Source organism: Saccoglossus kowalevskii, chromosome 18 (genome assembly GCF_978046115.1).
Source record: "Saccoglossus kowalevskii chromosome 18, keSacKowa6.1, whole genome shotgun sequence".
In the NCBI taxonomy this organism is placed as follows: Eukaryota; Metazoa; Hemichordata; class Enteropneusta; family Harrimaniidae; genus Saccoglossus; species Saccoglossus kowalevskii.
Window position 1 is genome coordinate 464,296 of NC_140658.1, and position 12,626 is coordinate 476,921.

At 38.3% G+C, this 12,626-nt stretch overlaps 2 protein-coding genes across 2 annotated transcripts in view; one reads left to right on the forward strand and one right to left on the reverse strand.

Annotated features, from left to right (window-relative positions):
- Positions 1-3,237, reverse strand: part of LOC100366809 (uncharacterized) — a 56,764-nt gene extending 53,527 nt beyond the window's left edge. The window contains exon 1 of the mRNA XM_085492809.1: positions 2,722-3,237. Within this exon, the coding sequence (XP_085348935.1) occupies positions 2,722-2,778 (57 nt within the window). The 5' untranslated portion in view covers positions 2,779-3,237. The remainder of the gene's footprint in view (positions 1-2,721) is intronic.
- Positions 2,977-12,626, forward strand: part of LOC102808581 (coiled-coil domain-containing protein 178-like) — a 54,136-nt gene continuing 44,486 nt past the window's right edge. The window contains exon 1 of the mRNA XM_085492808.1: positions 2,977-3,019. The gene's annotated coding sequence lies outside the window, so the exon portion shown is untranslated. The remainder of the gene's footprint in view (positions 3,020-12,626) is intronic.

Consider the following 12,626-nt stretch of genomic DNA (forward strand, 5'->3'; position numbering starts at 1 on the left):
CAGTAATGTGAAATATGTGCCTTTGACATGCAATGCCAGTAAGTACACAGACAGATGTTTGAACCTGCCCGTCACCAAACAACTTGAAATCTTAGCACGATTTGTAGACCCTGAGCTTCTTCTGGTCATAGTCGGACCGATAACACATTAAAACATCAGACAAGCCATATTCTGGGACATTCCTGAAATCACTAGAGTAGCTCGGTAATTTCAAAGGATCGGTGAAATTGCAGCCAAGTTTGCCAAGTCTTGAAGTGACGTCATTTTTTAGGATCATGATCATAGGATCCTCGAGCTCCAAATCGTGCACTGCTTTAGCGATTGCAAGAAGAATATTTTTTTTATAGTTGGATGATGAAATGTCAAATTTACGCAGTAAGTCTATGAGCTGTGGCATGTTCATTCTGTCGAAGTCAGCCATGGTCAAAAACATGAAACAAATGCAAGAAATCACTCGAAATTTTTAACGCAAGACATTAGGCACACGCATGATTTAGCGCTATTTTGATTCAAAGCTTGACCTGTATCACATGACTAGCAACCGGTTGCTAAGCAAATTTAACGGTCTTGCGAGATCTCGACCGAAGCGGAAAATGGCCTATTGATTATCATGTTTTTGTCTTTTGTTTTAAGTATATTTACTAGTTTGTTTTACTAGTGCGGCAAGAAATTTGTTTAGGCAGTTTTTTCTTAATGCATCATAGTGTGAACACGCTGAGAAGAAATGTTTTTCATCCTCAATCTCTCCATTCTGGCAAATTTGACATTTTCTATCTTGTAAGGCGTGGTTTGTGTATCTGCCCTTCTCAATTTGCAGAGTACAATGTATGTGCACTTATCCTTAATTTTGTCAATGCTGACCTAGAATGGATTTTTGACTATTTCAAGAGAACTTTCGAGTTCAATTTTCTCTTTAATGCATCTGTGAGTGCGTAGTTTGTTTCTATGGTTGCCTCCCTTTTTGTCATTGAATAGAAAATTATCACAGTGACTCTGAAATGCCTGTTTTATGTTCTCCTTGACTGTGCCGTGTGGTAATAAGTTTGTTATTAGTTTCAGTTAGTAGTTTGGTTTTTCCAGATGTCATCCTTGCTCACCAAGTTTAAAGTTTGTTTGATGCTTGACACCCAGTTTGGTGTGACAGTTTTGTCTAGTTCGATACCTACATGTAGGTATACGCCTTATTTAGAAGAGTGTATTCTGACTTCTGTGATATTTTTATCCAATATTTTACCATCTGAATTTTACTAGTAACAATGAGAGGGTAGCAACCCAACTTCATCAAGCATGCTATGTTAGATGATTTGCAATTTACTTTTACGAGAAATTTCTAAAATTTAATGTGAATTTTTTCTGCTGAGTTATTGTTGTTGAAAATATTTTGTTTTGATTTAATATTGTCACTTGACCAGATCTCAGTGCAATACAGTAAAACTGGTTTTATAATAGAGTCAAACATTTTTAGATAAGTTTTAAAAGGGATATGTATGCCACTGTGTAAAAGTTGTTTTATTTTAAAACATGCTTTCAAAGCCCTATTTGCTAAATCATCTTGTGCTTTATGGAGCTTGCCTGAACTACCTAATTTGACTCCCAGGTAGGAATAATTAGAAACTGTTTCAAGTTCAACATTATTAATATAAAATTTATGCTTGGTGAGTTTTTTTTCCTGTTTTATTGAATATAATAACTTTGGTTTTTGATACATTTGTATATTAAATAGTAATGGACTTAGTCCATCACCTTGTCGGATGCCTCTTTGGACTGGGAATGCTTCTGTTAAGCCATTTTTTAATTTTATACAGCTCGATGAGCTAGTGTAGATTGATTGGATGATTTTGTGAAATTTTCCTGAAATACCACATATGATACAAAGATAATTGTGACTAAAAAAAATTCAAGAATAATAAATTAGAACAGCCCACCAGAGCCCAATGCCTCTCAACTTTTTAAACTGCTAGGTTTCCATGGCATTCATGAAAATCATTGATGTCGTTTCACCGCTACAAAGTTTCCAATTAACACAGACTCACAAAATTTGTCTGCAAAATTAATGTAGTTAATTTTTTCATATTCTGATACTTCCTATCATCCTCATAATTCCACTCCAAATCAGTTCTCCATCTACCATTCTATTGTAAGCTATAAGTGTCACACAGTCTGGTTCTTTCCTTGCAGCTACGCACCTGCTTGACTACCAAATTTTACACCTTATTTTCTTTTCTGATAAGGTTATACTTTTACCACAAAATGACATATTAAAACAAATTATTACTGACTACCACACATGTACATACCTTCCATGATACACTATAACACGTAGCAATATATAACACAGAATGTTCATGTTGAGTCACCTTCAATTAATTCAAAATTTAATTTGAATAAAATTGTAAGAAAATATTCATAACTGTCTCTCTCCAACTTATTTTATAATATTAAAATAATGAAAACATATAAGCGACTTTGTCACTACAGAAACTGACTGACGAAACAGTCGATATGGCCCAACCCAATAAACTGGGTTTTATGATACATTCTGCATTCGAGTAGTTGTATCGAATATACCACGATGTTAGTTGAGAGATTTTCAATCGAACATGCGATAAGTGTCAAAATGTACCAATATACCCACAAATACCAATGTAAAAAGGTCAACCGGAATAAAATAAATCGACGGATCGCCCAGATAGTTTTCTCTTATTATTGAGAAAGACTTACGATTTTTGCCGCTTCTGCCCACGTTTTTCCTTTCTTTTTCTTGTGTTTTTCCTTCATTGTTACCTCCTATATGAAATAATTGATGTGAAAGTCGATAGACACGAAAATCGGCCACGTAGATGAGCTTCGACTGAATATGACACTGGCAATAAACACATAACCATATAGGCTATTCCGCCATTTTGCCAGCAAGTACTTAACCTATCACGTGATCGAGCGATTCGGTATACTTCGGCTCAGCTTCGGTCGAATAATTAACGTTCGCTCCTTGGATACAATCCAATATGGCGGCGTCCAGGTGAGTCAAGGAGGCAAAACAAAACAAAAACTATTCTCGATTATTTGTCTTTCCCTGTGCTACTTTTACAAGATATATATACACAGGTGTTGCCCGTAATTATTGTTTCTTTTACACGAACGGTGAAGTTGGTGTTGGATTGTGTATTTTTTTGGTCATAACTCAATTTTACTGCATCTTCCTGAGAAAGTTGACGGCCACTCTCAGGAACCTTCGTTTGGCTCCTCGTTCGGTGGAACTAGTCAGTCTAGTGGAATTGTGCCTTCTAAACCTAGTCATTAGTCTACCTTATTGTATTTCACAGTGCCATCTAACATCCATCGCAGGCAAGATGCACGTTGTGTCGCCAGACAAACCGTAAATCCAATGGGCGTATTTTCTGTTGTTATTTCACAGCCGTGTTGATCAAAACATGGTATACAATGTTTGGGGGGGGGGGGGGGGTATTTAACAAATATATATATACAGTGTATTTTACTATGTTGCATGGAATTTATATCAAACATGTAATAACCACCACCCTTTATTATAATATGTAGCAGGTAATACATATATTTAAATTACATTCATCATTTTTTTTCTATAATGCCATAAATCAGTTACATATTTTCTAATTAAAGCTGATGAGGTAATTCCCACATTTTCATTTATGTTCCATAGTGTATCACCAAAAAGGAAATTGAACCTATAATTCAACCCCCCTAAAAGAAAACTATTCATTAGTGATGAAGATTCAACATTGTTTCTCAGTGAGGTTTCTAGTGCTAAATAAAATTTCTTTCTTATATGATTAGATGACCTACAAAGATAAAGAAAGTGGTAAATGTCTTCTTTGCCCTAATTGCAGACTCCACAAATTCCATTACCCTGTAATTTTTCAATCCCTTTTTGTTACCCTCAAGATCTAAAGAGTTTGACCTAGTTTTAAAGACAAGGGAGATACCATGATGATCATAAGGATCCATTATGTAATTTTCTTTTTTAATGTTTCTTTTAATCCAACAGTAGTGTTTTAAAGATTTCATCTTCTCTAATTTTTTTGTAAACATGTTTATTCCATTTTCTTTACTGATTTCGATAAAACTTCTTATCCATTTTGGATTTTGGGGTGTTTCATTTCCATAGATATGACCCATGCCATTAGTCACTAGAATGTTTTTTATTACATATTTAGGCCAATTCCAAGCCAGTTTAACTTTGTTTTTAAACTGTTTATTGATTTACTAAAAATAAAACTGATGTAACCATAGAATGATGTAAAGATCGAACTGTGTAAGTCGATTTATTAGTTAATGTGCAAGTTGAGCGGAATTCAAGATAGTGCCACACATGATTCATGAGTCGCCTCTGATTAAAATGACCCGAAACATTATTGAAAGGTTAATTAACTATTTGCAGTTTGTTGCCAGAAACAATTGCCTTATCATTGAACAATATTCTTTATCATGAATGAGCTGTCTCACTTCACATAATTTATGAAACAAACAAACAAAATGGCGGCACCCATTGACCAGAAGTGCACTGTTTTCAAACTCTCAGGGCATATAGATTTCTTCCATACTCTTCTAGATATTTATAGCGCTTGCTTTGCAAGCGGCCTTAGGTTGCTTTCGCTGCACTCGCTATAACAATAATGAACTTCACATATTGTGAGAAAGTGTGTGTGCCACATGTGAGTATGCTATCAATTGTAGAATTAACTCAGAATTCAATATAGACTAGGGTTTATTATTGTTACAATGTGGCAGTGCATATAACCACAGTCCCTCTATCCCCGGTCTGGAAACGACTAGCGTTCTTTTGTCTCGAACCGCAGTGCGGGTAAACAAACCGTTCACACGCGAGCGGAGGGAGTCAGGAAGTCAGACAGATTGCAAAACCTACAAAAGTTACCGTCATGCAAAGCGATACCTCATTGTATGACTTCACTTTGACTTCAAATTCGGACAACCACAACGAAAACAAACATGTAAACAAAATTATCACTATGAAATTTGGGTTTTTTGAACCCTGATATGCATCACAACCAGCCTACCAACTCATAAACTTCCAGTTCCTGCAATTCAAAGATTAATATCGGGAATTGTGTCAATTTTCTCGTTTTAATAGGGAAAAAACTTCGCTTGCCAACATGCTGACATCGCTAAACAAATCTTGTCAAAATGGCGTCATTCATGTTAACGTAGTCGATCGAAAAACCTGTGATATTTCTGATTATTGGGGGGTTATAACAGTTCAAGTCAACTATACAACAACTAATGACTTTATTCTATGCAAAAGTATATAACAATGCTTCAATATTTGTATATAAATGATTTTTTTAGCACAGAATTGAGTACATTGTCATTTCAAAACGTCGCCATTTGCATTTACGATCTAAAAAGCATCCATAAAAGTCGCTCAATTTAACATTAATAAAATGCGGTGTGACAAATAACAAATCAGCCCACCAATTTTAATGATATGTTTCGATCATAAAATGTCAAAATCGAAGACAAATATTGGTTTCGCTCCGAGAAGTATGGTAAATAAAATTGAGTTAATTTCAATCACCCCAAAATCAAAAACGACAAATATTTGGGTAAAGGTATGAACATTTGTTGCGAAAATGTGTCGCTGCTGGTAAAATAGATGAATTAAAGAACTACTCGCCGGCTAAAATATGACCTTATACAGATATCCTGATTAAAAAATTATATGAAAAAGTATGAATTCTGGAATAAACAACTAAGTTGTAAAAAAAATACACAATACTGACGATTTCAAATCACGTACTGATCACGTGACAATGCTTTGCCCACACCCGCAATGCGCCTTTGCCAGGGAAGGAGACCAATTCACACCTAATACAATGACCGTTTCTAGACCGGGGATAGAGGGACTGTGATATAACAAATATATTGCTGTTACTCGCACTACAATTGGACAACTGGTCAAATAGACCTCATTACATCATCCTAGTTTTTCAAAAAATCAAAATTTCGGAAAGACGCTGCTCAAATTAGTGATTTAAATGCTAACACAATTAACTACAACTGCCATTTAGTGGATATTTGCATACCGTAATGTTTATCTGTTGTTGACGATTCTAACATAACGGATGATAAGCTTCCTGTTGCAAACAATGCGTGTTTATCTAACGTCCATTGTCAGCATTATTGTCAGTTAATTGTGTTAAGCCTTAGTCGGAAAAACGTGGTCATAACATTGTACAACTTTCTTTTAAATTGTTTTATTTTTTCAAGCCAATATTCTATTTTCCTAACATCATTTTGCTAACGTGAATACGCCAATGACAGACAAGGCAAAGAAAAATCTCAGTGACACAGTGTCATTTTGTGACCAACCCCGCGAGTGGTGCGAAAGAGAGGTTGAACTATCTGCTTCCACATAGATTTTCAACAACTAAACCGGTGTTTTTTTGTGATTTTTACGGCGTCTCGCTATGGTCTTCTTGTCGCAGCAAATTGTTTCTTTGAACATCGGACAATTCACTACGTTAAATTACCCATCATAGACTCAGGTCAGTCAAAATTACTATTTTGAACTGTAGGCATTAATCAGCGATTCTGCCAATGAAGGAGAGATAAAATCTAGGTCAGGGGAAGCCCCATGACCGCAAGTTTATTTTCCTTTACGTCACGAACTACGTGACCGAGGCCATGTGGCAGCGCCATCATCGCCAGATAATCACTTCTTGTTTATTTCCGCACCGACGGAGATGAAATTTAGAGGCTCTGCCTGGAAGGCCTGCTTTTTCCTGTCCGGGTTTCTGGCTTGGATTGTTACCGCAGCCGCGGTAACTGACATTGTGGCTGGTAGGATAAGTTTTTATTATTATTTTCACCCCCGTGTCGATTTCCCCCTTTGTGTGTATAATTTTTCACAACAAAGAAAATAAAACCCGGTGACACAAGTTAACCACGTTGTTGTTGTTTTTTTTGCGTCACCTTTTCCAACTGTATTTCGCTTTCCTCATGCATGTCGTGTTCATTTTATGCTTTACCAATGTATTTAGAAATGGATAGATGTAATGACAGCACCAGAGGCTCACCGCCGGTTTTGTCTCCTCATTTTTCGAGGCGACTGTGCCGTGGTTATAATCAGAATTTACCAGCATAGAACCTGCATCCGAAATGCCGTGACTGTGTGCGGGGTTCGGGTTTTGACCTTGAAGGAGTGTGTTTTTCACCGGGTTTGCCTCTGAGATGAGGGCTTTGGTCGAAAGACTGTCGGGGCAAATTGCGTCCCTGGCAGGCCGGGTAGATCAGATGCAGTGGGAGCGAGCTGTTACCACTGCGGCCCCCCGGTCGGCAAGCAATAAGAAACACAAAAGCATCGCTCGCATTCACAACATGTCTCTTCCGGGGATCCCCTTCCTCAGTGTTTTCTCTAGCATTCAATTTGTGTGCGGGGCCGCCATGCTGCTTTCCCTGCCCTGTGAACTGTATTACGAAAATAAAGTACGAAATACGGGACTTCGGGCACTGAATGCCAATGGGGATGCTGGCAGCCAAGCCTCCGATTTCAGGACAGGGCTTTTGGGTCAGGGCACACGTTGCGCCTCCTCCCTACTTTCAGCCAGCCAGGGTTCGTCACGCGGTATCGGAATTTATTCTTGAGTCCGGGCTCCGCTGGGGGTTTTGACTCCCTTCTTGCCGACCCACAGGCGTCCCCAGAGGGAACCGACCCTGTCATGAGACGCACAGTCAAACACGCTCTCGCTCACATATTAAGTTGAAAAGAGACAGTTTGCTCGCGCCGGATACAGCCGGTACCTCGGGCGGTCCCTCAGAGTCTTTCATCCGTAATGACTCAGTGAGCCACGCCGTTGGGTTGATGCGGAGTATCATCGATCCTAGTGATACAATGTATATACCCCCACCCTTGATCCTAAGGCAATCACTTACTGTTGCTTCAACGCTTATGGTATCACAAGCGCCGGGATCCAAAGCAACCCCGTGCATGTCTCATTCTGTCAGGCCGAGTGCTGAGTGGGACACAGGGCGCGCAGACGGTGTTGATGGGCGGACGTTAGTCAGCCGCTGAGGAGGTAAGCCTGGGCCAGGGACGCCTTATCGATCCCGTGGGCCCACATAGATGTGTACGCCTTTCCTCCCTTCCTGCTAGTTTGTCGGGTACCGGAGAAAACTTCGATCCAATTGGCCAAACAAGGCCTAGTTTCCACTTCTGTTGGAAATGCTAACGTCCTGGCCAGGGTGAACAAGGATCCCACCAACGCTGCCTACAATTCAAGGTGGCGAGCATACACTGATTGGTGTAGCGGAAGGGAGACCACCTGTTTGACGAAGTAGGTTTGTCCTACGCCGCGAATGTTGGCTACAGGTCGGCCTTGTCCCCCACCATGATCGTTGGCTACAGGTCGGCCTTGTCCCCCGCCATTGAGAACCCTTTGGGGTCAATTCTAGCTGATTGTCCTACTATTAAGAGACTGTTTACTGCTTTTCATAATCAGAGGCCGAGAACCCGAACAAGGGAACCTCCCAATTGGGATTTGTCGGTTGTGTTGTCTGCTCTAAGCAGACCGTCCTTTGAGCTTCTCTAAATCAGCACCACTCAAGTTTTTGACGTGGAAAACAGTCTTTCTACTGGCCCTCACCTCAGCAAGTGACACTAAGTACGAGCACATGAGGTCCGTGTGATTGCTAACTCACTAGCGCTAGTGTCAGGCGCCCCCCTCGAGCATATACTGAGGGCAGGCTTCTGGACAACGCAGAACATCTTTATCAACTACTTCCTAAGAGACACCCAATCTATTGAAGAGGGCCTCTTTTTTTTTTCTTTTTTTTTTTTTTGATAAATATTTTTTATTATTCATAAACAAAAAAATTACAGGACTTTAATAAATACAGTAAATACAGTAATAAACAAAACAAAAAAGAAAACAAAACAAAACCAACAAATAATGAAGACAGATTACCATGTAACTCCAATTGTATTAAAAAATTGTGGATTGTTTCCCCACTTCACCTGAAACAATTCGATAGTGCTATTTTTACTACATATACAATATTCCATTTCTTTTGTTTCCATAACTTTTTTTTCTACCAGACGAAATGAAGGTGAAGTGCCATTTAATTTACAGGAATAAATATTTTGTTTAGTTATAATAATGATATGGTTCAATAAACTTGAGAACTGATCATCGCCCAGCAAAATTTGAATATCTGTGAAAGTGTCTGCGGTATTTAAAAGTTTACCCCTTCTATTACATATTGATGTCCAAAGGACAGTAACATAGTTGCATGTAACGAATAAATGTGTTAGAGTTTCATCGCTATTGTGACAAAAAGAACAAAGGCTAGAGGTGACGAGAGGAGGTCTCATACGGTGAAGCATAGTATTCGTAAATAAAACATTATGATTTAGTTTCAACTGGAATTCTTGGAGTTTTGTTTCAACGGTAACTCTAAATGGTAACTTGAAAATAATTTCCCACTTAATTTCATTTAGTTGAAACAACTGCTGAAAATAAGTTTTACATTTTGGTGGAATAAAATAAAGAGATGAAAGAGCATTCCGTATTACTTTACATGTTACCATATTCAATAGACAAAATATGTTGTTAATGTGCAAACCAATAGGCAATTCTGGTCTAACAAAAAAGGGAGTACAGCCTCTTCATTCTGGTGGTATAGCGGAAATTATGCCGTGCCAAAGGAGATATTGTCTAGGAGTAAACCCAATTTCTTGTAGTTGTGTGACTGTCCAATATTTTTATTTATCCATTTGAAATATAAAGGTCCGAGATATAGACAATGCCCTTTAAAATGAAATCTAGATAACACACACTCTTGTTATCAATGAGAATGTTGGCGTTATTCCAAATTATATTGTTAGCAACTGTTTGAACTGGTTGCTGGGATTGTAATTTCCACCAACTGCACAATAGACTGTGATAGAAAGGGGGTAGAGTAACAGGTAATAGCTCAATTTTATAATTACATCTAAAAATTAAGGAACCACCAAGGGGAAGCAGATAGTGTGATAAAAAAGGTTTCCAGGGATGATTAATTTTTGGATTAAGAAAGCGCTGAACCAATTTAACTCTGAAAGCGTGATAAAGAGCAAAAATGTCCAGCATATTTAGACCTCCCTGGCCAACATCCCCAATCAAAGTGTTACGTGCAATTCTGTCTGGGCCTTTCCAAATAAATTTGGGAAGTTTATTATTTATTTTTTTAATATCCGCCATTTTGACAATTATGAGATTAAATATATTGAGAAATTTTGGAATAACCAGTGATTTAATAATTTGAATTTTGTCAATATGACTTAGACTACGTGAGGACCAAAGATACAAACATTTATTAAGAGAGTCAATAGGAGCTTTCATATTTAGTAGATAGGCACTCTCGTACCTGTAAGAAAAATATATACCAACAGTTTTGATTGGAGTTGATGGCCAGAGAACCCCCAAATGGTTTATCCGTACGAGACCTCCAGCACCCAAGCCACATTGCCTCTGTTTTGTCATAATTTACGTGTAACCCTGAATATGTCTGAAACTTGTTAAGAAGGGAGAACAAACTAATGCAGGAAAGTTTGTCAGAGAGAAAGCAGGTTAGATCGTCAGCAAATGCAGAATACTTAACCCCCTTGCCCTAGATATGAATTTCATGAATAGAGTCATCACATCGCAGTGAATTCAAAACTAATTCAAGTGACAAAATAAAGAGGGCGGGCGAAACCGGGTCACCCTGTCTAACTCCCCTTCTTATATCAAAATAGCCAGTGCTTAGACCTCGGTTCATCACACAGCTGGAGGGGTTATTGTAAAATAATTTGATCCAGTTAATAAGGGAAGGGCCAAAATTATAACTGTTAAGGGAGTGGAAAATAAAATCCCATTCCAAGCTATCAAACGCCTTTTGAAAATCAATGGCTATAAGTATTCCTGGTTGATTAGTATCTTTGGTGTAATGCATAATTGATTCAATAAGGCGTACACAGTCCCCAATTGATCTACCCTTTAATAAAGGCTGACTGCGTTTCATTAACAATTTTAGGAAGAATTGTATCTAGTCATCGTGCAATGCATTTTGATGCAATTCTGTAAGTATTAAGTAAGGTTATTGGTCTCCAGTTTTTGATAAATCTTTTATCTTTCCCTTTTTTTTCAATGAGTGTGATAACCCCCTGTTGTTGACTGTTGCTAAGTTTACCAGGCATATATGCAGTATTTAGGGAATTTACCACAATTTCTCCAATTAGAGGCCAAAATGTGCGGTAAAATTCTGGACTTAATCCATCATTACCTGAGGCTTTATTGCTTGGTAAACACTTTAGCGCTTCAAACGCCTCGTTCATTGTGATAGGGCCTTCACACGAATCTCTTTCCATGGAATTTAGTTTGGAGTGGGTTGTAAATATATTATCCATATTTAATTGATTTATCCGCCTACTGCGGTATAAATTAAAATAAAAATGTTTAATTTCTGTTTGAACATCATTTGCATTATGTAGAGATCTGTTGTTACTGTCAATCAGCATAGAAATTTGTGATTTTTTTGCATTATGGCGCTCATGACCCAAGACATTTTTTTAGTTTTTTCACCATGTTTGTACCAGCTTGTACGGGAACGGATTATTGCTCCGTTTGTAATGTACGCATATTCCCCCTGTAATTGTTTTTGTGCTTTTTCGAGCTCATTTTGAATATTGATAGTTGGACGGCTTGACATCAATTTATCTAATTCCGATAGTTTATTTTCCAAATCACGTATTTTATCTTTCCTGGCAACTGCTTTTGACTTGCTATACTTCATTGTACAGTTTTTGATTTTGTATTTAAAAAATTCCCACAAGAGTATACTGTTATTTTGTCCAAACTCGTCAACCCACGTTAAAAATTTATCCTGAATTAGATTAATAAATTTTGTATCTTCTAAAAAGCTATTATTGAATTTACAATATGATGTTCCAAGTCTACAACGGTTATCTTTAGGTTGGGTCCTGTTGTAGTGGGTCAGACTCAACCGAAGGGTCTCAGCACAAAGGCGATAAGTCAGTCTCAGCATTTTTGTGGACAGATTTCTCTACCATCAGCACTCCTTGAAAGCTTCTAGGTCTCGCTTTTCAACCTATGTCCTCATGCAGAACTGTTTCGGTCTTTACTTCAAAAGCATACTTGTACTTCCCCCTGAATTGGGTTTGAGTTTGGGTCTAGCTTTCTCTGGCACACCGAACCCTGTCACCGTAGCAGCATTTTTGGCTTTTTGCACAGGCAAGGTAAGACACCACCCTTTTTTGGGTCTTAACTAGGTGATGAGTGATCCTGGACTTGGAAAAAAAGACTTTCATCGTTTTCTGTTTGCTCAGAAAACCCGCCACCTATCAGTGTCCGACTCTGCCTACAGTTCATAATAGTCATTTTGACTGACCGGAGTCTATGGTAGGTAATTGAATGTTAGTGAATTTAGGCAGAGGGTTCTTTGAACCTGCTTAATCACATAGTTCATACCCACCATAGACTCCGGGTTCCCCCAACCACCCCACTCTTTCCGTAGCGTTGGCCTAGTTCTCGGTGTGGAGAGAAAGGAACCAGAAGTGATTATCTGGCTATGATGGCACTGCCACATGGCCT